The sequence below is a fragment of the Carcharodon carcharias genome, chromosome 10, assembly GCF_017639515.1.
Source record: "Carcharodon carcharias isolate sCarCar2 chromosome 10, sCarCar2.pri, whole genome shotgun sequence".
Classification (NCBI taxonomy): domain Eukaryota; kingdom Metazoa; phylum Chordata; class Chondrichthyes; order Lamniformes; family Lamnidae; genus Carcharodon; species Carcharodon carcharias.
This window is the reverse complement of record NC_054476.1, coordinates 24,205,464-24,232,071: the sequence shown is the minus strand read 5'-3', so window position 1 is coordinate 24,232,071 and position 26,608 is coordinate 24,205,464. Positions and strand designations below refer to the sequence as shown.

Here is a 26,608-nt window from a genome sequence, read left to right as displayed (position 1 = left end):
CAATGCCAACAGTAATAATCAAACTAATTTTGTAAAATGTTTTGCAACTGAAACTACTTTAGTGGTTAAAAATCTTCCTAAACTAGTGCTGTGTCTCTGGTAATGAACATATACATGTTACGTTATAGAATTAACAGCAATAAAACTTCTAAGCTGTTCACGCACCGTGCAGTTATTTGGCACATTTAAGACTTTTAATTTCAAACCAAGTAAAAGCAACCCTGAGAGGAGAAAACATGTCTCCAAAGTTTGAACTATGTTTTGCAAACTTCAGAGAGAAGGTTGACACTGTAAAATCAGATGCTGATTCAATACAAGCACGTTTCAAATTGATGGTGTAGACTGATTTCACCCCCAAGATGCTACAAATGTGTACTAACACAAGACTTAATTATGTAGATTACGTGTTGTTTAAGAGTTTCAGTAAATGGATTTTTTTCCTTTTTGTTTGAATGAATTAAGTTAAATAGCAAATAGAACATCTGTTACCGAATACAAAATGCATTTAAGAATTCCTCTAAACCATTTGAGGCTGAATTTAAACTGTATCATTGAGTGAAGTGGTTTCAATTTACATTAATGCTAAGCAAATACACTGCAATCCTATATTTAAAGCCAGACCAAACTCTGAACAATATAGATCTAGATGTACTCCATTCCCCAAGGAGAGCAGATACCCAATCCTCCAATGAACCTCCTTTACTGTTATGTTGAAACTAAAATTCTCAACCTTTTGTTCAAATCCTTCCGTAGCCTCACCCTTCCCCTCCTCGGTCATTTCCTCCAGCTCCTTGCACTCTTCCAATTCTGGCCTCTTGTGCATCCTGATTTTCACTACTGCACCACAGTTGACCATGCCTTCTGCTACCCAGGCACTAAGGTTAGGAATTTCCTCCCTCCACTACTTCATCTCTTTTTCCCCTTTATGATGTTCCTTTAAACTACCTCTTTAGCCAACCTGTCCTAATGCAATCCAATGTGGTTCAGTGTCAAATTTTGTTTCAACACTCATGTGAGGCGCCTTGGGACTTTTTATTAAATTAAAGGTGCAATAGAAATGCAAGATGTTGTTAAATCAGATCAAATCCCGACTCTGGATTTAGAGCACGTCTGTTACGATCCCTGTAGAGGCCAATAACCTTTTGAGATGCATTTCCCAGTGAAACAAAGGACAAGATTTCACGCTTTAAGACTTTTACTGTAAAAAACTAAAATCGACAGAGACAAACACATAACGGGCTAAGGAAAGGATACTTTAGCATTAACTAATTAACACAACTGGGATAAACAGTACAAAACGTTTTTACTTTATGCTTCTGGCAGAAGAGTAGCAATACAAGATTAATTCTCAAGGTAATTCCAGCTTCCCGTAGACTCACTTCTCCATATCACCAGGTCAGATCTTCTGATGTTCTTCAAAGACTGTCCCACTCAGCTCAGCCTGGAAGTTCCAGAACAGACTTCCACCAGTAAGCCCACCTCAGTGACTCCATGCCCCTTAAATCTCAAGGTCCTGTCTGTCCTGTTATTTTCTGTTCAAACAGAAAACAAACTTTTACTGGCATTCTGCTTAGTTGTTAACACAGACACAATTCAACCTGTTCATTACAGCAGTTTGTTTGTGTCTCTCTGTCTGTCCATCTCTCACTCTCTGCCTGTCCTCCTTTCTTTCTGTCTCGCTCTCGCTCTTTCTGTCTCGCTCTCGCTCTTTCTGTCTCGCTCTCGCTCTTTCTGTCTCGCTCTCGCTCTTTGTCTCGCTCTTTCTGGCCCACCCGCGCGCTCTGGCCCGCCCGCCCCCTTGTGTTCAAACAAATCAGCTGTCCGAGGTGTGGCACTTGTCACTTGATTTTCAATGGTTGTCTGGTTTGAATCACATGTGCCTTTGATATGCTAGCCATCTGCCAGAAATATGGCATAAAGTAAAAATGTTTTGTACGGTTTATCCCAGTTGTGTTAATTAGTTAATGCTAGAGTATCCTTTCCTCCTGGTTTAGCTCGCATGTGCCTGTCTCCAGGCAGAGTTAGTATGATTATACCATTTCCCTATTCCGGGCACCCTGTTCCACCTAAAATTAAGGAGACGTTTTAAAACATGCTCTCTTGTAAAATCCCACATCATAACATAACCTTGCCATCAGTGCAAAGTGAAACCACTACACATCAACACTACTGTTGAAATATAATTAGTGTTGTGGGGTGGCCAAGTTGTAATATTAGTGATAGACTTAATCCACAGACACTTCTTGGGTGAAAACATTAAGTTTATTTACAATCTACTCAGCAGCAATTGCACGTATGCTTTCAACTCTAACTCCATCTCTACACTGTGCTGAGGTAGCCTGTGCTATACTCCTATTGGTTACTACTGAGCATGTGATCTTCCTTAACAAGTATTGCTCTTAAAGGTACATTACACACTAAAAATCATAGTTACTACATTCCTCCCCCTTTTAACTTGGCTGTACATATATTTACAAGTACATATTTTATCAAGGCAACATAATATTTACGCTGGGTCAGGAATTTACAAGTTCAGTCTTTCAGTTGCTTCCTGGTACGTGTGGAATGTTGCAGTTTCACAACTTCAGATTCTTTGTCAGGAACCTCTTTTTCCGGAGTTGCCTAAACATCAGGTGCTTCGTTGGGCACTGGCAATTCTGTATCCTCAACTCTTACAGGAACATCAGACATGTCAGGCCTGGGTTGAGACCTGGTAATGATCACTGGTGAAACCAAATCTTGGTGATTTGTCTCTCTCTTCCTCAAATGGTCCACATGTTTACAGATGATCTGGCCTTCCACCTCTTCGTGGTAAGACAGAGATCCAGTCCTTGCACTTAGGTCACGAGGTAACCACTTTGGTCCTTCCCCAAAGTTTATCGTGTATACCGACACTCACGGTAAATTCCGTCTCTCGACTATGCCTGTCGTGTTTAGTTTCCTGGCTCCCCTGACTCTTTTCTACCTTCTCCTCTAAATTTGGCATTATTAAGCTCAATCTCGTCCTGAGATGGCGTTTCAATAATAACTCTGCAGGTGTAACACCTGTTGCTGTGTGAGGGGCAGTCCTGTAATGAGAGAAAGTGTGCTTGTTTGGTTTCCAAGGAATCTCTAGCTAGCTTTTTCATGTCTGCCTTGAACGTTTGAACCGTCCTTTCAGCCAGTCCGTTTGAGGAAGGGTGGTATGGTGCAGTTTTTCACATGAGTCATACAGTTGAGGCTGATAAACCGTTGAAATTCAGCACTCGTTAATGCTGTGCTGTTATTGGAAACGGCTACTTCTGGTAGTCCGTGAATGGCAAAACTCTGACGTAGTTTCCAACTGTAGCGGCCAACGTTGGTGACTTCAATTCATATACATCCAACCATTTTGGGCATCTACAATGAGCAGAAACATTGTACATTGGACCTTCCCTGGGAGCAATGTGTAACTGCACCCAGGGCTGACCTGGCCTCTCCCATGGGTGTAACGGAGCTGTCACTACAGCTTTTGCAGTTGCTGACATTGCACACAGTGCTTTACTAAACTCTCCATTTTGCCATCCATCCCAGGACACCATAGATAGCTCCGTGCTCAGGTCTTCATTCGGGAAATGCCTGGATTTGCACTGTGTAGTTCAACTGAAAATGGCTCCCTTCCCTTTGGAGGAACTATCACTCATGCTCCCCATAATAAGATGCCATCCTGGCTGGTTATTTCATGTCTTCTGTTGAAGTACGGCTTCACTTCGTCAGATACGGGCTCCTGTGACCAACAATGAAGCACTTGTTAGTGTACCTGAGTTAGGACTGGGTCCCGACTTGTCCAGAATCTGTTCTGTTGTGCACATACCGGCGAGGAATCTAAGAAATTTAACAGTAAAATAAGTTCCTGTGGAACCAGGACATGCTCATCATTTTCTTGTAAAGGCAAACGACTAAGGGCATCAGCGTTTGCGATTTGATTGCCAGGCCTATGTATGAAAATGTATTCGTATGCTGCCAGGATTAAAACCCATGGTTGTATTCTTGCTGAGGGTATGGGTGGTATAGCCTTGTCATTGCTGAACAATCCTAGCAATGGTATGTGGTCTGAAACAATTGTAAAATGGCGACCAGTGTATGTACTGGTGAAATTTCTTGACACCAAAGATGAAGAACAGGCCTTCTTTCTCTATCTGTGAGTATCCCTTTTCCGCTGTGGTGAGCATTCCTGATACATAACCTATTGGCCGTCGTCCATCCGATGAGAGAGCACTGCTCCCACTCCGTAGGGAAATGCATCACATGTCAGCACCAATTCTTTCGTCTGGTCATAATGCACTAATAGATTGGACAAGTGCACCAATTGTTTCACCTTTATGAAAACTTCTTTCTGGGGCACCTTCCAAGACCAACATTGGTTTTTTTTCAAGTGGAGAGTGCAGGGGGTGAGGGGGGGGTGGTGTGGGGGCAGCACTGTAGACGAATTGGGTAAAAACCACCCATAGCAGTTGATTATACCTAGGAATGATTTGAGCTCTGAGGCATTCTTTGGTGCAGGTGCCTCTCTTATGCATCTCACTTTCTCCTCAACTGGTTGGAGGCCCTATTAGTATTTCTGTATCTTCTTTCTGCGTGCCATCTTCTTTCTAGCACAGAATTTAATCTCGGCCTTCTTCTTGGCTTCACTGTTGGCCAGACTTCTCTCAGTTGCAAGCTCAACTTGTCTGAGTTCAGTGGCTGAGTGTCTCAAAATTTCATTATCTGTCTGCTTCTGGGGAAATTCTGCGACTTTTGCTTCCAAAGCCTCTTTGGCTTTATTTAGCTGATTGTTCAGCTCTTTGCTAGACAGCTAGCTTCACTGAGCTGGCACTGCCTTGGAGTTTATCCAAACTCCTGTCTCCTGGCTGCATCCACCCAGACATGACTCCCAGGGCTTCCCCCAAGCCCTGTTCGCATTTCTTCTACTGTGCTTCCATTCTACTGTTTGAGATGGCCTTCATTTCTTCATGTTGCTGAATGGTTACGCATTCCTTTTGCATTTGCTTTTGAAGGACAGTCAACTATTCTTTTGACTGTTTAATTTCTTGTTCCCTTCGGTAGAGTTGCCCTCTCTCTGGGGTCTTTTCTAATTTTTTGTTCGTAGCCATTTTTCTTGTACTTGCCACTTTAAATGTATTGCCACTTTAGGAGCAGTCACCTTTTTTTAAAATTTGGGCTGTCTCTGCAGCTGTCGGCTTTTCTCTGCTGTGTTTGCTGCACTTTTGTGGTTTCGGCAGGATCCACGATGTCATGAGTTGTCTTCTCTTTTAACTTCGTTAAACTTTGCTCCTGTTCAGAAAAAACGCAGCAGTGATTTCTTCTCCCTTTTCTGGGTGACTCTGCAGGCTTTTTTAACTTGCAAGCTGTGTGCCAGATTCTCTAGCCTACTCAGCCTGCGGGGCTGCCGCCTATTTTATAATTAAGTCAAGATTCTCTCCCTTTTCCAATATAGTCACTATATACTGTATATACTAAATACAGGTTAACCCAGTTGATTCTTAATGCTCTGTTTTAAACTCCTAACCATAAAGGTTCTGAAGGAGGTTACTTTAAACCAACATTATTTCAATAAAGGTCATCTCCATTGCCACTAGAAACAGGAGCTGCCCATCAACCAATCTGATTGCTCCATCTGACCATGTCGTGGAGCCAATACAGCGTGGAAGGAGGCCATTTGGCCCATTGAGTCCAGGCCAGCTCTCTGTGGAGCAAACCAGTCACCAGTTCTAGCCCCTTAGCCCTGCAAACTTATTTCCCTGGAATGCCTTTCTAATTTCTTTTTGAAAGCATTTTTATCACTAATGTTATAGAGCTTTTAGATTATTATTTGTTATCAAGTTAGGTTTTAGCCAAGGAAGCATCTAGAAGCTGCCCAGAAAAGGTGCTTTAACATTTTCAATCACATAAGAGCATGAGCCATGTCAAAAATTTCCAACGAACAGTACTTTTTAAGAATATTAAGGCTTCATGGAAGCTACAAAATGTCACTTGTTGAAGCAAATGATCATTATGCAGATGTATCTAATTTTTTGTCATGTGTAATGATTTCCAGTTAAAGATTACTAACAAAAATCAGGGTATATTTCAGATGTAGACAGATTAGCCAATTTTGGGGGGCCTCATAACTAGATTTCGACCTCTAACCCAGGTATCCCAAGTACTCATGGTGTTATTTAGAAAAAGAAATGCAACTCATTGGTAGATGGCATATCATTAATTTTAGCTCATTTCAATAATGTCATTTTAAATATTTGATTAATGAATGAAACAATTTGTAAAACTTTAATGTTAGCCAAAGGGTTGACTTGAGGGTAACTTCAATCCGTGTTGCCTCATAAAAGGTAAGTTTCTTTTCGATAGAACCTTATTACTCCTGTTAGAAACCTCGCAAAGCACCGAATGAAATACACTGTGCGGTTGTAGCTGTTACATAGCGAACCATTGTGTGCACACTGCCTGGTCCCACAAGCAAGAAGACAAAAGACCAATTACTCTAATTTTAGTGCTGACTCCCCTGCTTCTCTTTGAATCATTCAGTGGGATCTTTAATATCCATCACAGAGGACAGATGGGACCTCAGTTTAACATCGAATCCAAATGTCAGTACTGCACTGAAGTGTCGGCCTACATTATATGCTCAAGCCTTCAAATGGGCTTTGAATCCACTACCTCTTTCTATCAAGTGGCACTTAAACACCACAAATGTTTGCAATAAACTTAAGTTTGTAACCTCCATAGTGAAACAACACCTGCCTGTTCAAATTAGCTCAGCTCATTATTCTTGGTATAAAAACTACTTTGTTCAGTTTTGTGCGTGTGATACATACTTTTCGGGTGGAATACTCGGGGGCCCCATCGAGGTTGGGAACAGAGGCAGTTGGGGCCCAAAAATACCAGCACCGGTTGGCATGCCTGGTAGATGGTGCACAGACTTTGGGAAATTGGAAGGTTTGTTACTCATTGCGTAGAATTCCCAGTCTCACCTGCTCTTGTAGCCACAGTATTTATCTGGCTGGTCAAGCTTAAGTTTCTGATCAAGGTAACCCCCAAGATGTTGAAGCAGGGCATTCAGCAATTGAATGTCAGGGGGAGATGGTTAAATTCTCTCGTCGTAGATGGTCATTGCCTGACACTAAGTGGCAAGTAACGTTCACGCTACACTTCAGCCCATTCTCTTCATTCTTAACCCCAGGTCACCAGTTTGACCTACTTAAGTGGAGGAAAATGGAAAACTTGGATTATTTAAGCAAGATTTGCAAGTGGTTGATATTTAATGACTTAGTCCTGAAGTAAAGTTGAATTTCTTTTTCATTTTTTCATGGGATGTGGGCATTGCTGACAAGATCAGCTTCTGTTGCCCATCTCTAGTTACCCTTGTGGCTTGCCACACCCTTTCAGAGGGCAGATAAGAGTCAAGCACATTGCTGTGGTCCTGGAGTCCCCTGTAGGCCAGACCAGATAGAGACAGCAGATTTCCTTCTCTAAAGGACATGAGTGAACCAGCTGGTCACAAGTACTGAGACAAGTTTTCAATTCCAGTTTTAACCAATGGAATTTAAGTTCCACTGTCTGCCATGGTGGGATACATGGTTCTGCCATGGTTCAGATACAGGCCCTGGACACCCAACCCTTTTGCCTATACCGATATGGCAGGCAGAGAACTTCTGGCTTGTAATGAGTGAGCACTCCCTGTCTGCCATATTGGAGGCTTTCAAACCTCAAAAACAGGCATGGAACTATCAAAATATCTAATACCAAATGCGGAATCTCCTGGCTGGAGCTGTTGACAGGCTTTCGTATTTTAAACTGTTCAAAACAACACAAGTCATTTGGTAGATAAATAATGTATGCATATGTAGGCAAAGAGGCAGATGAGCTATACAAATGGAATGTCGCCAGGTAAAGTAGTTTATAATTTTTGCTGTAAGATGCCCTAAAAGCATTGCTTTCTTTCTTGCAAAAATATGACGGCACATTTAAAATGTCCGACAGAAGAAAAACTGACATTTTTTTTAAATCCCTATAAGGCGACCGTTATGACATTTAATAAAGAGATTTTGCGTGCATCTATTTTTTTCAATTATCCTATGGAACTAGCTGTAGAGCTCTTACTTGAATGCATGTCATGCAGCCAAGATACAAGCTCAACAGGAAGTATTTATTTGCTGGCTTCTCATTCCTACTATTGGGTCTGGGATTGGTTCAAGGGAGGAATTTTCTGCTGTATCTCTTTTTCTTTTAACTTATTCTCTCAGGGGATGTTGCTGTGACTTGCTTCCTTTTTACTTTCCCAACTGAGTAACTTCTAATCCCAGAACTGCCTTTCACTGTGAGGGTTACGCTATAAATTTGTTCCGCTAGCTCCAAACTAGGTGAATCTTCCAGCCTTCTTTTAAGTCGCCACAAACTCCTTTTTCAGTCTGAGCATGATCTGCCACTTGTGTTCTGTGTGTTGAATGATAGTCAACATTTTCTCTGCTTAAGATACAGGCTTGGGTGCTTCTACCTCTCAGCTGGCTGCAGACCACACAAGACTAAGCTGCTGTCTGTCTGCAATATTCATGGGTTTATAGGGAAGTCTGTAACCTAATCTCAAAAATGGCTCCCTCTGCCCTCTTCCCCATGGCAACAGAAACAAATTACTTTTGCATTCACATAGAAAAGTTACTTATTTATCTTTTGATCCCAACTTCCTTTCACCTTAGATGTAAATGGATAGTTTACAGCACAACTGTTTACAACTCAATCCCTATAATCCCTGTCTGGGGCTTTGGGGGACTCAAAGTCTACTCATTGTAGACTTGGAGAATGCAGTCATTGTCATCAAGTGCAAATACCTTGCACCTGCCTCTCAGTAAAAGAATCTTCCTTTGATCTCTGACAATCAAACCACCAGGCTTACTGTCAGGCAGTACATGCAGAACAGGCCACTTTATTTACTCTAAACTTAGAGAGACAGTCCTAAAATATAATATTCCTATAAACCAAAAGATGCAGTCCTAAACATAATCCTAATAAAGCTCCCAAATGTAACAATGTTCTGACAGGAAATAGCTGTGGTGAGAAACATCTTTTAATGATAAGAGCATTTTACAATGAAAATATCATCACTGTTGTAACGTTGGAAATGCAGCAGTCAATTTAGGAACAGCAAGATCCCACAAACAGCAAGGAGATAAAGGGCAAATCCTCTGCTTCAATGATGTTGGTTGAAGGACAGATATTGGCCAGGACATGCTAAAATCCCCCCCTCCCCCCGCTCTCTTCCAAACATTATATAGGATGTTTTGCATCCACCTCAAAGGGCCTCAGTTTAATGCCTCATCCGAAAAACAACACTTTTGACAGTGCAGAACTCCCTCAGTACTGCACTGAAGCATCAGCTTAGACTTAGTGCTCAAGTCTCTAGAGTGGGTCTTGAACACAGGATCTTCTGAATCCAAGGTGGAAGTGCCATGATGGGCCTCACTGAAATGCCGACGATTCACTTACCAAATAGGGTGCAATGCAGCATCTTGCTACTGAAAATTGGGAAGCCATTGTCCAGCTGCTGGATTCCAGATAAGTGGTGGGAGTTAGAGGTGGTCCTGGCACAAAGGAAAGCTTCTGACTTGCATTTTAGGCCGTGGCATCTTTCCAACACCCAGCAGAATATCACTAAAGCAAATCATGTTGCTGTTTGTGGGATCTTGCTGTGTGAAAATTGGCGAACACATTTCCTATTTTACAACAGTGACTGCACTTCAAAGTATTTCATTGACTGTAAAGTACTTTAAGATGCCTTAAGATTGTGAAAAGCACGAGATAAAGATTAACACTTCATTTTTCCCTATATTTGCCAGCCTGTTTTGACCTGTCATGAAAATCATGCAAACTCTGGCCTGAGTTGAAACACAGTCAGATGGAAGGGCCAACAATATCATGGGATCCAAATAGCATAATTTCACGAGGGCCCCAGATGTTTTAGGCAGCCTCCTCCATCTCCCACAGACATACATGGATCAGGGCTGTCAGCATTGGGAAAGAGTGAGCCTGAGAGGTTAACCAAGATACTTGGCTTTGGCTACTCATCCATCCATCCATTTTTTTTTTTGCCATATCAGAGGCAATAATTACATATGTTGGAAAACCAAAATTAGAAACAGAAGGCTACCCAAAATACATGTCCGGCCCATCAACATGTTCTGGCCCTAACCTTGACAGGGTGGGCTGCATGGCGGTGGGTTTTCTGTCAGAAAACAGAGGCCCAGTTTTTCCCTGCATTCTGAGGAGTTTCAGCTTCCCGACATGCGCCGTTTTTGTTTGGCAGGTTCCCAACCAGTAAATGGCCACTTAAGGGCTGCCTCCTTCCATCTTTGCTATTTTACCAGCTGTAGGGAATGCCCACACCATGTGACAAGGCTGACAGGTAAACCATGTGCCCAACAGAGGTTCTTCTACCTCCCACCCTCCCAAGCAGCAATGGCTGCCCCCTCTTCTCTTCCCTGCAACCCTCCCCCACCCCCCAGCCTCCCAATCACTGCCCATCCCCTCATTGAGGCCTGCCTGACTGACCCTGGCATAGCTGCCCCACTCAGCTGGTTATCCAGCTTCCGTAACTGTTTCTCGCTGGGAACTGACTGCAGCCCCAGAAGTGGTCACCATTCCCAAACTGGAGAGCTGCCAGCCATCTGATTGGCTGACAGTTCTTGGTGGCCACATGGGGACAGGAGCCATGACCTCAGGTAATTAACTGTCTGACGACCGTAAAAATCCAGCCATGGCTTCCAGGGATGGCAGAGGCTGGCTCTTCCCCCGACTTTCTGACCTGCGGTGTGGGGGGGTGAGCACCATCTCTGCAAAAAGTCCAGCCTATGTTTCCGGTGCTGTCTTTCCATCGGAAGCTCCAGAACAGGTATGGGATAAATAGAGCAAAAGGTCAACGGCTTTCTTTAGGCAGTGAGTTGGTGGAGCATGGAATACTTCGGGACAGGAATAGTTGAGGCACAGATCATTGTATCTTTTAATTGGACATTTGAAGCAGGACAAAGAGAGGAGAACAGGAAAGTTGGATTAGCAAGTATCTGGCACCAATCCAATATGGTCTCCTTTTGCCCTATGAAATTTTATAGCTTTATTATTAAACTAGTAGACAGCGAGAAGCATGTTCTGTAAATGTGTTATGTATTACTTTGCAGTTATGACCAATAGCAACTGCTGGTATATAATGTTTTGAATACATTTGATGCAAAATAAGACCAGCAATTTTTATCTGATCAATGATTGGACTCCATTCAGAGACAAACAGCTCAAAAGATTAGAGTGCCACACTACTAAGGGTAGGCTCTAGATGCGAGAAGATGCCCGAGATGATGTAAAACAGATGGACCTACCATGTAATTAGTAATCACTGATTGTCTAGTCATTCTGTGTCTCAAATACACACGTGCACACCCCTACAGAGCACGTGGGCATTCACATACACCCACGCGTACTTGCAAGCACGCGCACCCAAACACGCCCTTCCTCAAGGACCATCCACTCCATTGCTTCCATGTTGTTGGTATCCACAGGGTCCAGAGAAGGTTTAAAATAAAACAATTTTCATAGAAGTCAATATCTGCATAATCAGCTTCAAATTATCTCTGTGCAAATAATGGCACATCACAGTGCTATTCAGTCAGAGCTCATGTTAAAGTTGAATCTGTTTATTAGTACATTGTAAAAGATAACTCCAATTTGGTGCTAGAAACAATTTATTGAAAGTGAAACCCAAATTACTGATTAACACATCCCAAAACAACCACACATTGATAAGATAAATTAGAATTATGAAATGATTATAGCACAAAAGGAGGCCATGCCACCTCTCAGTACATGTAACTCAGTTCGTTCCTCACTCCTTTGCCCTTTCCACATCTCGCTGTTTATCCTTCCCCTTCAGATAATTATACAGTTTCCTTTTGAAAGCTTGGATTGAATCTGCCTCCACCACACTCTCAGAACATTCCAGATCCTAACCACTCACTACATGAAGTTTTTCCTCGCCATCATTGCTCCTTTTGCCAATCACTTTAAATTGGCATCTGGCCCCCAAACTTTCCGCCAATGGGAATAATTTCTTCTTATCTGTTCTGTCCATACCTCTCAAAGTTTTGAACAGCTCTATCAAATCTCCTCTAACCATCCTGAAGGAGAATAGCCCCAGCTTTGCCAAGTTGCTCATCACTGGAACCATTCTCGCAAATCTTTTCTGTGCTCTCTCTAATGCCTTCGCATCCTTTCTAAAGTGTGGTGCCCAAAATTGGACACACCACTCCAGTTGAAGCCGAACCAGTCTTTTATAAATGTTCGCCATAATTATCTTGCTGCTGTACTGTATGGTCACTAATTTACTAGGCTCTTGGTAGCAGAAAGGGATGGGGGGCAAGCCCCACATCTTCCCTCAGCCATGCCATTTTCAGGTAGTGGGGAAACGTGGCAGCCTTGCCCAGAGCCCAACTGAACAAATTAAGTGGTCAATTAAGGGCCACCTTTGTGGATCTTTTCATCCAAACTGAGGGTGCCCGCCACTATGTGAGGAAATGGCCCAATGAAACCTGGCCGCCTCCAGCAGACTCTGGTGCGGGGGTAAAACCTCCGCTTTGGCCTTTCTTGACCACAGAGGAGCCTCACCCCCAGCAGCAGTGATCTCCCTCCCCCCACCCCCACAGCAACAGTGCTGCCTGTGCCTAATGGACCTCCCCCATTCAGCCGATCACTGGGGTCTGCCTGCCTGGCCCCGATTATCCACCAACCCCTCTTACTGCACTTTTAAGGGTGTCTCAGCCATTGAGGTTCTCTTTGCAGCTGTAGTCTTAGCAATGGCAGCTGCTAGCTGGTGGCAATGATTAATCTCTTTAATGGACTGAAGCTCAGTAATGTAAACAATTAGAAACACTTGAGTTCAAAAGGCTGAGTCAAAGCATGGCTGTGCGTGGACAGTGGAAATGTTGGTAGCTGAGAATAACTAATATATGTCCTGGTACTTAACTGCCATTGGTTGGAAAGAACCTAAACAGCCAGATTCAATACAACACCATTTAAGTTTGCTCTCCATTGGACTAAATTCTGGACCCACTCCAGGTTGCAGCTGTAGATAGGGAAGCCTATCCAACTGACGTCGTAAATAAGTTAGATAATAGTGATCTTCAATTCAGGTTGTGGGCTAATTGCTTACAAATGCTTAATCTGCTTGTCTGAAATTCGTCTCCCTTGTATTTTAACAGGGACATTAACCCAATTACAATAAATGAGTCATATCTGTTATCCTACTGTCTCATTTCAAGGTTGTTGTCTTGATTTAGGCAGCAAACTCTGCAATAAATAATTTAAATTCCTGCACAATTAACATCTGAAAGAAAGAAATTAATAAGCACTAGAACAGATGTTCCCTTCAGCTAAGCTGCTCAAGCGTGATGTCACGAGGCATCTCTTCAAATAAAGGACAGAAACAGCCCAGGTTTGCACAAAGTGCAGGTAGCGGGCAGGGAACAAAGTCAATTTTTCGTGCCATATTGTCCCATTCCTGTCTCATTAATTATGCAGCCACAGGAACACACTGTCTTGCTGGCGGGCAACCTCCGATTTGCTTGCCACACTGTTAGCTCACTACCTCCACACACACACAGTGCCATATTTAAGCTGCAACTGCGCGCACACTTAATGCTTACAGCCCAATACTAGTCCGGTGAAAACATGGCCCCAAAAGCCTAGAAGAATGCAGCCCCCCCCCCCGATTCAGTGGCACATCCCTGGGACTCCATCTGGATGCTGTGGAGGCCCACAATGATGTCCTCTACCTCTGATCTGGCTGCAGGAAGTCCATCAGTCTCACCACTCCAGCTTGGAAGGCAGTGGCAGAGGTGGTCAGTGCCAGTGCTGCACACAAGAGGTCAGCCATCCAGTGCCGAAATCAGATGAAGGATCTCATCCATCCCGCCAGAGTAAGGCAACTTTCTCATCACTCTAAACTCTCACATTCGCAAGGCCATCACACATTCACTGGCATCTCACTCTCTGCCAGCTCAAGGTACATCACCACTCGCTCTCTCTCAAATCCTCACATCTCCATCTGGCCTCATCTCCTCTGGAGATTGTCTCCTCAGCCCTCACCCACTTGAGGCCCCTTGCACAAATCAACATGTGCCCCCCCACAAACACCCTGGGATAACCCCCTTCCCCAGTGCAGCCCTCACCCTGAAGCCTCTTCCCTTGCCTGAGGCCACTTCTCCTCCTTCCCCAAGCAAGCCCCAGCCCTGCAGCCATTGAAAAGCCAGCCCTGCCTTACGGCTGGTCTCGTAGGTAGAGAACTGCCCATCAGTCCCCCTAAAGATGATGTGGTGCTGCCTGTGAAGCCTGGCGCTGATGACTGAGTTTTTAAAAATTCATTTATGGGATTTGGGCTTCGCTGACTAAGCCAGCATTTATTGCCCATCCCTCATTGCCCTTGCAAAGGTGGCGGTGAGCTGCTGCCTTGAATCGCTGCAGTCCCTGTGGTATAGAGTGCTTCCCAAAACAAGGTAGGCAAACAGACCTCGAAGTGCAGCTCGCCAGGTGAACATCGCTTATGTACAGTGGTGAAACACGTGCCTGGATGATCCGGCATGGGGGGTGATTCTGGCAAGCATGGCTTATAACGAGATGCTAAAGCATTGAAATTGGGTTCCCAATGTGCAGCAATGGGAAACGCAACCTGCCATTGATGGGTGGAGCGGACGATTGCACACTGGTTTTGTGATGGTGTGAAACTGATTTTTGGCTTTCTCGCCATATTGCTGCCAACCATCGCCCCCCCCCCACCCCCCCCCCCCCCCCCCCCCCCCCGCCCCACCTCCCCAGCCCACCCACCATGACACCCGATGCCAACAGGTCCAGAACATTCTGGCCAAAGAGCAGTGAAAGCCTGGAACTCTTGTTTCAAAAAAGAACTGTTGAGGCTGGGCAAGGTCAATTGAAAATTTCAAAACTAAGATTGATAAAATTTGGCAAGGCAAAGGTTACAGAAACAAGGCAGGTAGATGGAGTTGAGATGCAAATCAGCTGTTGGATGGCAGAACAGGCTCAAAGGACTGACTGGCTGTCTCCTGTGTTCCTGTGAGATAGGAGAGGGAAAATAATTGTAATTTTATTCTACAAGAATCCTGATGGAACTCAAAATAAAAGCAAAATACTGCAGATGCTGGAAATCTGAAATAAAAGCAAAAAGTGCTGGAAAGACTCAGGTCTGGCAGCATCTGTGGAGAGAGAAACAGAGATAGTGTTTCGAGTCCATTATGACCCTTCTTTGGAAGGGTCTTCTTCTGAGTTCTGAAGAAGAGTCAAATTGGACTTGAAACGTTAACTCTGTTTCTCTCTCTACGGATGCTGCCAGACCTGAGACTTTCCAGCACTTTTGCTTTTACTCCAATTGTGTTGTGAAGATGTAACAGTTTCTGCATGTGAATACTTTAAGATTAACTTGGGATTGCATTAATATGTGACTGTCCAGTCAAACCACATATAAAAATTAGACCAGGTCTTCCGACAAAAGAGCAAATAATTTTTTTAATCTGCTTTTCAAATGTTTTTTGACTCCTGAGTGCAGCATAAGTAAATGCTAATGAACCTGTGCTACAGTTGAATAGGTTAGGCATTGAACAAGCAGTAAATATATTAAATTATGCTGCTAATGCACTGAATTACTTTTAAAATGTTTAACCAGTGACTAGTTTCCCACATCATGCAGTTGGACTATGGTTAATAAATTTCTTTGCTAACTAGCATATCATTGAATAAAGTAATTCCAAGATTATTGGTGGTTCAGAAAGTCCCTTAAGGGGATTTTACTTCCAGACTTCTGATGTAATGCTGCATGTTTACTTCTGCTTATAATATTTGATCTTTCCACTTAGAGGGTAGCTTGCAGGCCCAATGGCAGCACTGCAATGGTTTAAATTATATCGGCTAACATTCCTATATGTCTGACAGGAGTGCTACATTGTTGAAGGTGTCCTTTGGATGAGACATTAAGGAGGTACCATTTACTTCCCTTGTGGTGCTATTCAAAGAAGGGCAGGGGAGATTTGAGGACCCCGTGTCCTGACCCATATTTAGCCCTCAATTAACTAAAGACATTGGAATGTAGAGTGTGGGTAATTCCCAGACACGCGGAAACACCATAATCTCCAAATCTCACACCATCTTGACTTGGAGATATATTGCCATTCCTTCATGATTGGGTCAAAATCCTAGAACCCCCTACAGTACAGGGCTGTGGGTGTGCCCTCATGACTCAAACGACAGTGTTTCAAGAGGGTGCCTCCTTCTCAAGGGCAATTAGGGATGGACATTAGCTGCTGATCTTTGCCAGTGTCATCCGAATCCACATGAAGAAATTGATTGCGTCTTCATATTATAATTAGAATAAGTCGACATAGTTTTACTAAAGGGAAATCCTGTTCGACAAATTTCTTCCAGTTTTTTTGAGGATGTAACTAGTTGGATAGATAAAGGGGAACCAGTAGAGGTAATATACCTGGATTTTCAAAAGGCATTTGATACGGTGCCACACAAATGGTTAATAGGCAAGTTAAGGGTTCATGGAACTGGGGGCATGGATAAAAGATTGGTAATAGACAGGAAGTAGAAGGATGGGCAAAAATGGAGCATTTTCAAGTTGGTAGTGAATAGTGGAGTGCCACAAAGATCTTTGCTGGGCCCTCAGCTATTTACAATCTATACTAATGACTTAGATATATTACTCTTTCCTTCTAAGTTTACTGAAGATACCAAGGTAGGTAAGCTGTGGGAGGACACAGAGAGGCTACAAAGAGATATTGACAGGTTAAGTGAGCAGGCAACAAAATGGCAAATGGAGTATAATGTGGGGAAGTGCGAAGTTATTCACTTTGGTCATAGGAAAAGTGAAGCAAAATATTTTTAAAAGGTGAGAAACTTGTAAGTGTTGATGTTCGAAGAGACTTGGGTACGCTTGTACAAGGAACTCAAAGTTAGCATGCAATTACAATAAGGGATTGGGGAGGCAAATTGCATGTTGGGCCTTTATTGCAAGGGGATTGGAGTACAGGAATGAAGAAGCCCTGTTACAATTGTATAGGGTTTTGGTGAGACCACATCTGCAATACTGTGCAGTTTTGGTTTCCACTTTTAAGAAAGGATATGCTTGCATTGGAGGCAGTACAGCAATGGTTCATTAAATTGGTCCCTGGGATGAGGAACTAAATTAGGCCTATATTCTTTGGCGTTTAGAAGAATGGGGGGGCAATCTCTTTGAAACGTACAGGGTTCTGAAGAGGCTTGTTAGAGCAAATGCTGAGAGATTGCTTCTACTGGTCTAGGAATCTAAAACATCAGGATGCAGTCTCGGGATACATGGTCGATCTTTAGGACTAAGATGAGGGGAAATTACTTCACTGAAAGCGTTATGAATCTTTGAAATTCTCTACCCCAGAGGGTTGTGGATGTCCCATCATTGAATACATTTCAGGCTGGGATAGACAGATTTTGATGTCTCAGGGTATTGAGGGATATGGGGAGAGGCAGGAAGGTGAAGTTAGAACCCAAAATCAACCATGATCAAAAATACCTGGAAAAACTCAGCAGGTCTGGCAGCATCTGCTGAGAGGGACACAGTTAACATTTCAAGTCCAAATGACCCTTCAACTGTTGAGGGTTCATTCGGACTCGAAACTTTAACTGTGTTCCTCTCCGCAGATGCTGCCAGACCTGCTGAGTTTTTCCAGGTATTTTTGTTTTTATTTTGTATTTCCAGCATCCGCAGTTTTTTGCTTTTATCAGCCATGATCATGTTGAATGATGGAGCAGGCTCGACAGGCTAAGTGGTCTACTGCAGTCTTGTGTTGTGTTCCTTTACAGATGTACAAGGCAAACGTGCCCTATATTTCCAGTGTCAGGCTGATACTTCAGGCCAATACTGGTGGAGTGCTGCACTGCCAGAGGTGCCGTCTTTCAATTGAGGCGTTAAACCCATGTCTGCCTTCTCAGGTGGATGTAAAAAAAATCCCATGGTACTATTTTGAAGAAAAGCAGGGAAATTATCCTCAGTCAATATTTTATCCTTCAATCAGCATCACAAAAACAAACATTCATTATTGTGGTCATTATCTCTTTGTTGTTTTTGAGAGCTTGCTGTGTACAAATTAGCTGCCACGTTTCCTTTACAACAGTGACTAAACTTCAAAAGCATTTCAGCTGTAAAACAGTCATGAAAGGTGCTATGTAAATGCAAGAATAATCTTTTTTAGCATTCTCCAAGGCTTTCTTTTTCAGCTGTGGATTCTTTTCCCTTATCTTAACCACCAACAGAAAATGGGTAATTGAAATAGTTAAAAGCTCGATGCTCCCATTGCTATTGGTTCATGGCCTTTACTTGGGAGAGTCAATAGAGTGAGCTTTTCCTGTTGTTGTTGTTGTTGTTGTTCTCAGCACTATTATGATGAAGATACAATCTCAGTCACTTCCTAAATTGTCTAATGCCCTTCCCTCACTATATGACACGCTGTAAGTTTACATGCAATGAAAAGAAACCCTTAGTTGTGTGTGGCAAACGCAGACTGTCTGATATGCAGGGCAACGATGCAAAAGTATCTGACCACTGGGTGTTAGACTAGCCACTAAATGAATGCATATAGTGACACCACAAGTCCCAGCCAGGATGGAGATGATTGGATAATTCCCCCACTAGTTACATCTGGAAATTGTGCTGCTGGAAGTGACTGGGATTAATTTTGTGCACATAATTTGTAACATGTAACTGTCCTCCACTCTGCATTTTGCTGAAGATATAATCCTGCTGTAGTCAGGAGACTTTGCAGTGGTTTCAGTCATGAGTTCTGAGACTCTTTGCTCCGACCCACCTCCCAACTCATTTGCCAATGTAATGACCTCAATATTCACTCTGCTAAACCTGCTCCATTACTTGGCTAAATCTATCAAACCCATCTTTGGATGCAAGTTAGCACACATTTACAATAAAGTTAAAGTGAAAACGTAGTGCCTTTTATGACCTCAGGATATTCCAAAGTGATTACAACCAATTAATCTTCTTGAAGTTTAGTCACTATTGCCACACAGGAAACGTGGCAGCCAATTTGCACACAACAAGAACCCACAAACAGCAATATGATAATGATCATGTCTCTTTTTTAACGATGTTGGTCAAAGAATAAATATCGGTCAGAACAGGTAGAATTCCCCCGCTTTTGTTCAAATAATGGCATGGGATATGTTACGTTCACCTAAGAGGGTAGACAGTGCTTCAGTTTAATGTCTCAGCTGAAAGATGGCACCTCTGACAGTGCAGTACTGGAGTGTTGGCCTAGATTTTTCTGCCCAAGTCCCTGGGGCTTGAATTCACAACCTTCTGGCTCACAGGCAAGAGAACTACCACCTAAACCATAGCTGGCACCAAAGTCAAGGCTTTACTATGAAAATTTAGCTTGGGTGAAGGTAAATGCGGCATTTTTTTGATGTCTAGGCCCAAATTGGCACAGGAACAGAGCAGACTGAGATTCTGTGGAGGAGGGAGTTTCAATTTCCTTTGCTTGGGGGTGGGTCAATTCACACCCAATTGATACTCCGGGTTTGGCCTTGGTGTAAAGCAGTTTTGGCTATGCACCAATACTAACCTTGTGGAGTGTGAATGCACCAGACAGGAAACACAGCACCGGTTTATAACTTTGTGGCCTTACCCCACTCTCCCCCGGCTTGATGGCACCTTGGTAAATTTGCCATTCATTCCGCTGGACTCCTGTTTATCATCCAACTTCAGCCGTAATACCCTTCATCTTACCTTGCTGCCTCTGCTCTCTTTTCAAGTTGTCAAGTCAGCAAGCATTACTTGTTCAAAATGCATGTCATTGTCTAGAAAAATATTGCCCCTCTCTGTTACATCAACGTTTAACATTGCCACTCGTCATTTTGTTTCAGAATCTCACAGTACAGAAGGCCATTCAGCCCATTGTGCCTGTGCTGACTCTTTAAAAGCACTATCCAAGTCATCCCACTCCTCTACTGTTTCCTCATAACCCTGCATTTTTTTTTTTTACCTTTTCAAGTACATATTCAATTCTCTTTCTAAATTATCTTGGTGATATTTGGAAAGTGGTTCAATTCTGCTCGGTTCTTTCAATGAGTATTGAAATGACTGTCCACCTTTTCAAGTAGTCACACCAGCAATGTTGAGGCTGATTCTCACAGAACAGGCACTCACTGGTGACATTGCAATAACTGTGCCTTGGATGTTTTAAGTATCTTTCTAATTGGAGCCACAAGTCCAGCAACATCTGTGAAGAAAAGAGAGTTAATGTTTCAGGTCAATGACTTTTCATCAGAACTGGAAAAAATTAACAGGTTTTAAGCAGGTATAGAGTGGGGAAAGTGGGAGGGGTAGGGGTGAACAACAGTGAAGGTCTGTAATAAAAACAAAGAGCTGTAAAAACTCAGGTCTGGCATCTGTGGAGAGAAAACAGAGTTAATGTTTCAAATCCAATACAATGACTCTTCGGAGCTCTGAAGAAGATCAGAGCAAAAGTCTGTGCAGTGCAGAAAGCAGAACATTGATATATTCTTGTTAGGCAAGGATATTAAAGATTAAGGAACCAGGGCAGGTAAATAGAGTTCAATATACAGAGCAACTACAAAGCGGTTGAATGGCAGAACAGGCTTGAGGGGCTGAATGGCCGATTCCTGATCGTATGAAATATTTAGGTAACAAGATAGGCCTTCATTGTTGGTTATCATGACTAACTTTACTGATTTGAACTGTCTTGCAGGTTAATAATGAAAACGTTGTGAAGGTTGGCCACAGGCAAGTGGTGAACATGATCCGCCAGGGAGGAAACCATTTGGTGTTAAAGGTTGTCACAGTAAGCAGAAATCTCGATCCAGAAGACACAGCTCGAAAGAAAGGTAATGATAATTGTCCTCTGACTCATTCCTGTTGAGCAACATACCTTCGGTATGAATCTTTGAACTTGCAGCACAGAAGCAGGCCATTCAGCCCATCTGGCCCATGCTTATGTTTATGCCACACACAAGCCTCCTCACATCCTGCCTAAACTCATCAACATATTCCTTTCTCCCTCATGCACTTTTATGTAACCTCCTTCAAATGCATCTGTGTCACTTGCGTCAACTATTCTTTAGTGAGTTCTACATTCTCACCACTCTCTGGGTAAAGACATTTCATCTGAATTCTTTATTTGACCTATTAGAGACTATCTTATATTTATGAGCCCGAGTTTTGGTCTTCCCCCATAAATGGAAAAAAACATTCACACTGATTACAAAAGAAATCTTCCCAATTTTAAAGACCTTTATCAGTTCACCCCTCAGTTCTCTTTGATTATTGATAAATCATTTTTTAAAAATGTAAATTTTTCATTTTCTCAGATGAAGATTATTCAATGTAGAATGACTGCTGAAGAGTCATGTTTTGTTTTGAGAGGCTAAAATAAGGAAATATGTTTGGAAGAAGCTGTCCCAAGAAAACAATTAAACTTTCTAAAAACTAGCACCTTGAGTTACGCAGAAATACAATCTCACACCTGTTTGAAAAGTTCTTTCTCCTATTTTAAGTGAATTGTTCTATCTTTCTTTTTGTGCTCATTAAAATGAAGGCTGTTTGTTCTGGGAATGGAACATTTTGCATTTCAGGCATCCAGTGTCAGCACCAAGCCCCAGGACATGTATAACACAACATGTTGAGTTAAACGCCCACTCCTGTACCCCAGTTGCTATCTTGGAAGAACGCCCCTTACTACACCAGTGTATTATTTGCTTCATCTTCCATGCCAATTATCATTAGACCTGCCTCGCTGACATTGTTGGTGGAGTGCTGAATGAATCTCAAGCATGTTCCAATGCACAAAACCACTAGCATTGCACTGAAACTGCCCAAAGTCTCTCGGTCATTTATGGCACAGAAGGAGGCCATTCGGCCCATCAAGTCCATGTTGGTTCTCTGTCGAGCAATCCAATCAGTCCCATTTTCCTGATCTCGCCAGAGCCCTGCAAGCTGTTCCCTCAAGTGTCCATCCAATTTCCTTGTGAAATCATTGATCGTCTCTGCTTCCACCATCCTCCTAGGCAGCAAATTCCAGATCATTACTAATCGCTGCATAAAGTTCTCCCTCTTCCCGCTGCCCAAAACCTTAAATCTGTGATCCCTGGACCTTGTATCAGCTAATGAGAACCATTTGTCTCGCTTAAACTTGCCATAATCTTGTATATCTCTTTGAAATCTCCTTTGCTCTAAGGAGAATAACCCCAGATTGTATAACGTAACCTTGTAGCTAAAGTACCTCATCCCTGGAACCATTCTCCCCTACACCCTCTCAACGACCCCCAACCTCCCTGTTTTCCCTTTCCTATCTTTTCCAAATACTTTTTATATGCTTGAATATTAAGCATCCAGCCCTCAGCATTTTTAAGACACAGTTCCATTATTACTACTACATCATGTATTTCCATATGACTATTTATGCTTGCAGCTCACCAGCCTTATTCACCACACTTTTTGCGTGTTTACATACATGTATTATAAACCTGCCTTTTTGTTCATCGTAGCCATTCTTCGAATGCTCTTTGTTAATATAGTACTACTCCCTTCTCTAGTACTGTCCAACACACTCGTTCCTTTATGCAGCTTATTCCTTTTTTCTACTTCATACTGGTACCCATCCCCCTGTTAATTCAGTCTAAACCCCCCTGAACCACTCCAGTGAGCCTCTCCATGAGGACACTGTTCCCAATCCTGCTGAGATGTAACCTGTCCTATCTGAAGCCCTCCCTCCTGAACCTCAAGCCACATGTTGATCCTCCTTATCCTCCTATTTCTACTCTCGCTGCCTCACGGCACTTGGAGTAATCCAGAGATTACTTTTTTAAGATCCTGAAAATCCTGGAAAGCTGATCATATGACTTCAAAACCTGCCCCCTCTATGTTGATAATATCAACATGTACCACAACTTCTGACCCACTCCCTTTGGCCTGCAGAATATTCTGCACCCCTCTTGATGATGTCCTTTACCTTGACTCCATGGAGATGCCACACCATACAGGATACATCATGACAGTTACTGGAATGCCTGTCTATCCCCCTGACTCTGGAATCCCCTATAGCGACTGCATTCTCACTCTTTGCTGCCTCCTGTGCAGTCCCCTGCACATTAATGCCATGGTTTGGACTGCACTACAAGGTTTCATCACTCCCAGCAATCTCCAATGCTGAGTACCTGTTTGAGAGTGACGAACATGCTGGAAACTCCTGTAATTCCTGCCTCCTTTTACATTTCTGATGGCCACCCATCTACTATCCTGAACTCATAGTACCTGTAGGGTGACTGCTTATGTTACAAAGGCCCTTTTTCAACCAAACAATAGAGGAGATCCTCATTCCATCTGGTCCCAGGGGTAAAAGTCCACTTTCACCCAGTCCCCAGATTGTTGTATTATAGTCTGTACCTGTAAAATGATTCAAATTTGAAAACAGCAAAAACAACTTGGATTTATATTGTACTTTAATGATCATAAATTTCCCAAAGCTCCTTCACAGGAGCATTAATCAGACAACATTTGACATCAAGTCACAGAGAGTGCTATCAGGACAAGTGAGCAAAAACCTCCTCAAAGAGGTAGGTTTTGAGGAGAGTATTAAAGAAGAGAAAGGCAGAGTGGTTGAGAGAGGGAATTTCAGCGTTATTGGCACTCGTTAGCTGAAAGCACAACCAACAAAGGTGAAGCGATGGAAATTGGCAATGCGCAAAAGGCCAGAATTGAAAGAGCATAGAGATCTGAGGGTTGTAAGGCTGGAGGAGGTTTGGAGATGGGGAGGAGCAAGGTCATGGAGGGATTTGAACCCTCCCTGGAAACAGTAAAGAATAATAAAATAGTGCAACAATTGAGTTCACAGTTTTAAATAAAAGAACATAACCCAAAAGTACAAAACCCAAAAGTAACCCTGCTGATTCGTCCACCCTGACATCACCTCAGGCCTTCAGTAATCCGGGTGCCATGTTTAAAGGGTGCCCCTGCACAAAGCTAGCACACTCTAAGGCAACAGAAGCTGCTGCATGGCTGGCAAAGGAAGGAAACATATTGCCCCCAAATTCAGTGCCTCCCCGGGGCACTGACTGGATGCAGTGGAGGCACACTTTGAAGCCCTCGTGCCCTGCTGTAGGCAAAGTCCAGCAAGCAAGGTCACCAATTCAGCATAGTAGGCATTGGTCAGTGCCAACGTTCTGCAAGAGGACAGCCATTCAGTGCCGAAAGAGGATGAATTATCTCTTCCATTCCACCAGGGTAAGTCACTCTTCTCATCACTCTCAGCTCACAAACCCATCACACACCCACAGGGATCTCACTCACTGCCAGTTCCAGCAACATCACCATTTTCTCTCTCTCTGTCTCTCTCTTTTTTTCTCTCTCTTTTTTTCTCTCTCTCTCTCTCTTTTTCTCTCTCTCTCTCTCTTTTTCTCCCTCTCTCTCTTTTTCTCTCTCTCTTTTTCTCTCTCTCTCTCTTTTTCTCTCTCTCTCACTTTTTCTTTCTCTTTTTTTTCTCTCTCCTCTCTCTTTCCACTCTCTTCTCTCTCTCTTTCTCTTTTTTCTCTCATTTCTTTCTCCCTCACATCCTGTCCATGGCACCACTCACCACCCACATATGCCAGTCATCCCTCTCATCTGGCCTGGCGGCAGGCCTGCCTACACACTCATCTGTCTTCGTGCAGGACAAGCTGGCACACAACAAAAGGGAGAGGTCGCAGACTGGTAGAGGAATGCCTGGCATCAAGGTCTTCACAGAGTTGCAAATCGTCATCTGGCCGGCAACGATCTGGACCGTTCCTGTGCTGAAGCTGAGGTCGGCGGTGGGTTGACCAGTAAGGATCCAGCAGTGCCACATCCATCAGACAACCATGCTGAGAGTCGGTTCCCCTGTTCTGCAGTCCCCTGCCTTGCACTAATTATCACCCCTTGTTTTCGTAGGCACATCTAGGAAGTAGCTGAGGGGGTCCACAAGCCAGGTCCTCGACTGAAGCCCCGAAGACACCTCAAGAAGAATCTGATGACACCCTAATTGAAGACCCTGCACAGCACTCACCCACACCCTCCACCAGTACAGAGACACACTTTTGTGGGATTTAGTTCTAGAGTAGCCTCGGGATCACAATCTGGTGAGCACATTGCACTGTCTGATCCACAGCAGGAGGCAGCAGGGAATTCCCAGGTCTTCGGCACTCGGAGGACTGCTGGAGGCCAGACATCTGCTGATTCCAAGACAGATGACAACCTCTGGGCTCGGTCACGTTGCAGTTGCTGGAGCTGCAAAGGCAAGCTCGGGAACATCAGGAAGGGATGTCCGCTGCATTCTTCAGATTGCAAAACACGGTGGACGAGTCCGTCCACCTTCAGTCTGAAGTGATAGCACCTGCATGCCAACACACCGAGATCAGTACCAGTGGGATAGTGGCTACCATGGAAACCTTGATCCAGGACGTAGAGTTCAGCCCGTGCTGCAGTAACCAATCACTGATGCCATAGTTAGCCTCCAACAGTGTCAATGCGAAAAGAGTGCGGGGCAGCTTGATCTCAATCCAGCTTCCCCTTCTCCTCAGCCAGGGGCCCTCGGGCACCAGTAGGGAGGAGGATAAGCAAGTGCACCTCCCCGGGCCATCCACCCAGCTCCATCCAGAGTCTGGCCCATCTGAATCCCCTCTTCCGATGATCCCAGTAGCTCCACCTCCACAGCCTGAGGAGGGTGCCACTGCCACACAGCAAGACCCCAAAAGCAGGTCTCGGCCCTCCAGGTCTCGGCCCTCCAGGTCTCGGCCCTCCAGAGGACTCCCTTTAAGGTCTTCACAGACAGGGCGTAGCAGTCAGCAGGCTGCCTGCACCTCCACTGTGGATATCGGGGAGCACCAGCATGTCATGGCAGGAGTATGAAGGTTAAGAAAGAATAGTTGCATCACCTGGGCACGGGTGTTAATCACTTAATGTTCACTATTGTAAATAAACCCCTAAGAATGTCTCCCTGCCTATGGCTTCTTGTTCTGATGAGCAGTGTTTCTGTCACTCAGATGTCAAACCTTTCTGCACAAGCTAAAGGCAGGTGTCTCAGTCCATGGCCTCTTCCCTTTGCAGTTAATATTCAGAGCAAAGTGATTGTCCAGCTTCACATTCACTGGACACATTAGTGATGCCGGCAGCTCAATGGTGCTTGTCATTGCTGCCAGAATGTCATGGGCAGGCGTCACAGAGTTCTGTTATTCTCTCTGTGTGCTCTCAGCACCTCTTTGGGGGGGGGCTGGCCCCAGCTCATCAACATCTGTGTCCGGTGACGCTGTTCTCCTGAAGGGCTCAGGTGCTGAAGGCTGCCAAAGGATCAGATGCATTTAAAGTTTCATGGCTGCGTCTCTATATGACCCTGATCACAGCACAAGCGAGCTGTCCTCGGCCAGCAGGAGTCAGACGCTCACAGAGGCAATGTGAAGGTCTATGGCATGTCCTCACTGCTTGTCATCATCATTCTCCTGGAATCCAGTGACTATTAGGGCCTCCTCTGTGTCT

The 26,608-nt window shown here is 43.8% G+C and overlaps 1 protein-coding gene across 1 annotated transcript in view; it reads left to right on the top strand.

The window, feature by feature from the left end:
- shank2b (SH3 and multiple ankyrin repeat domains 2b) overlaps positions 1-26,608 on the top strand; it is an 834,833-nt gene that overhangs the window by 755,333 nt on the left and 52,892 nt on the right. Inside the window, exon 17 of the mRNA XM_041197641.1 lies at positions 20,817-20,952. Coding sequence (XP_041053575.1) covers positions 20,817-20,952 — 136 coding nt within the window. The remainder of the gene's footprint in view (positions 1-20,816; positions 20,953-26,608) is intronic.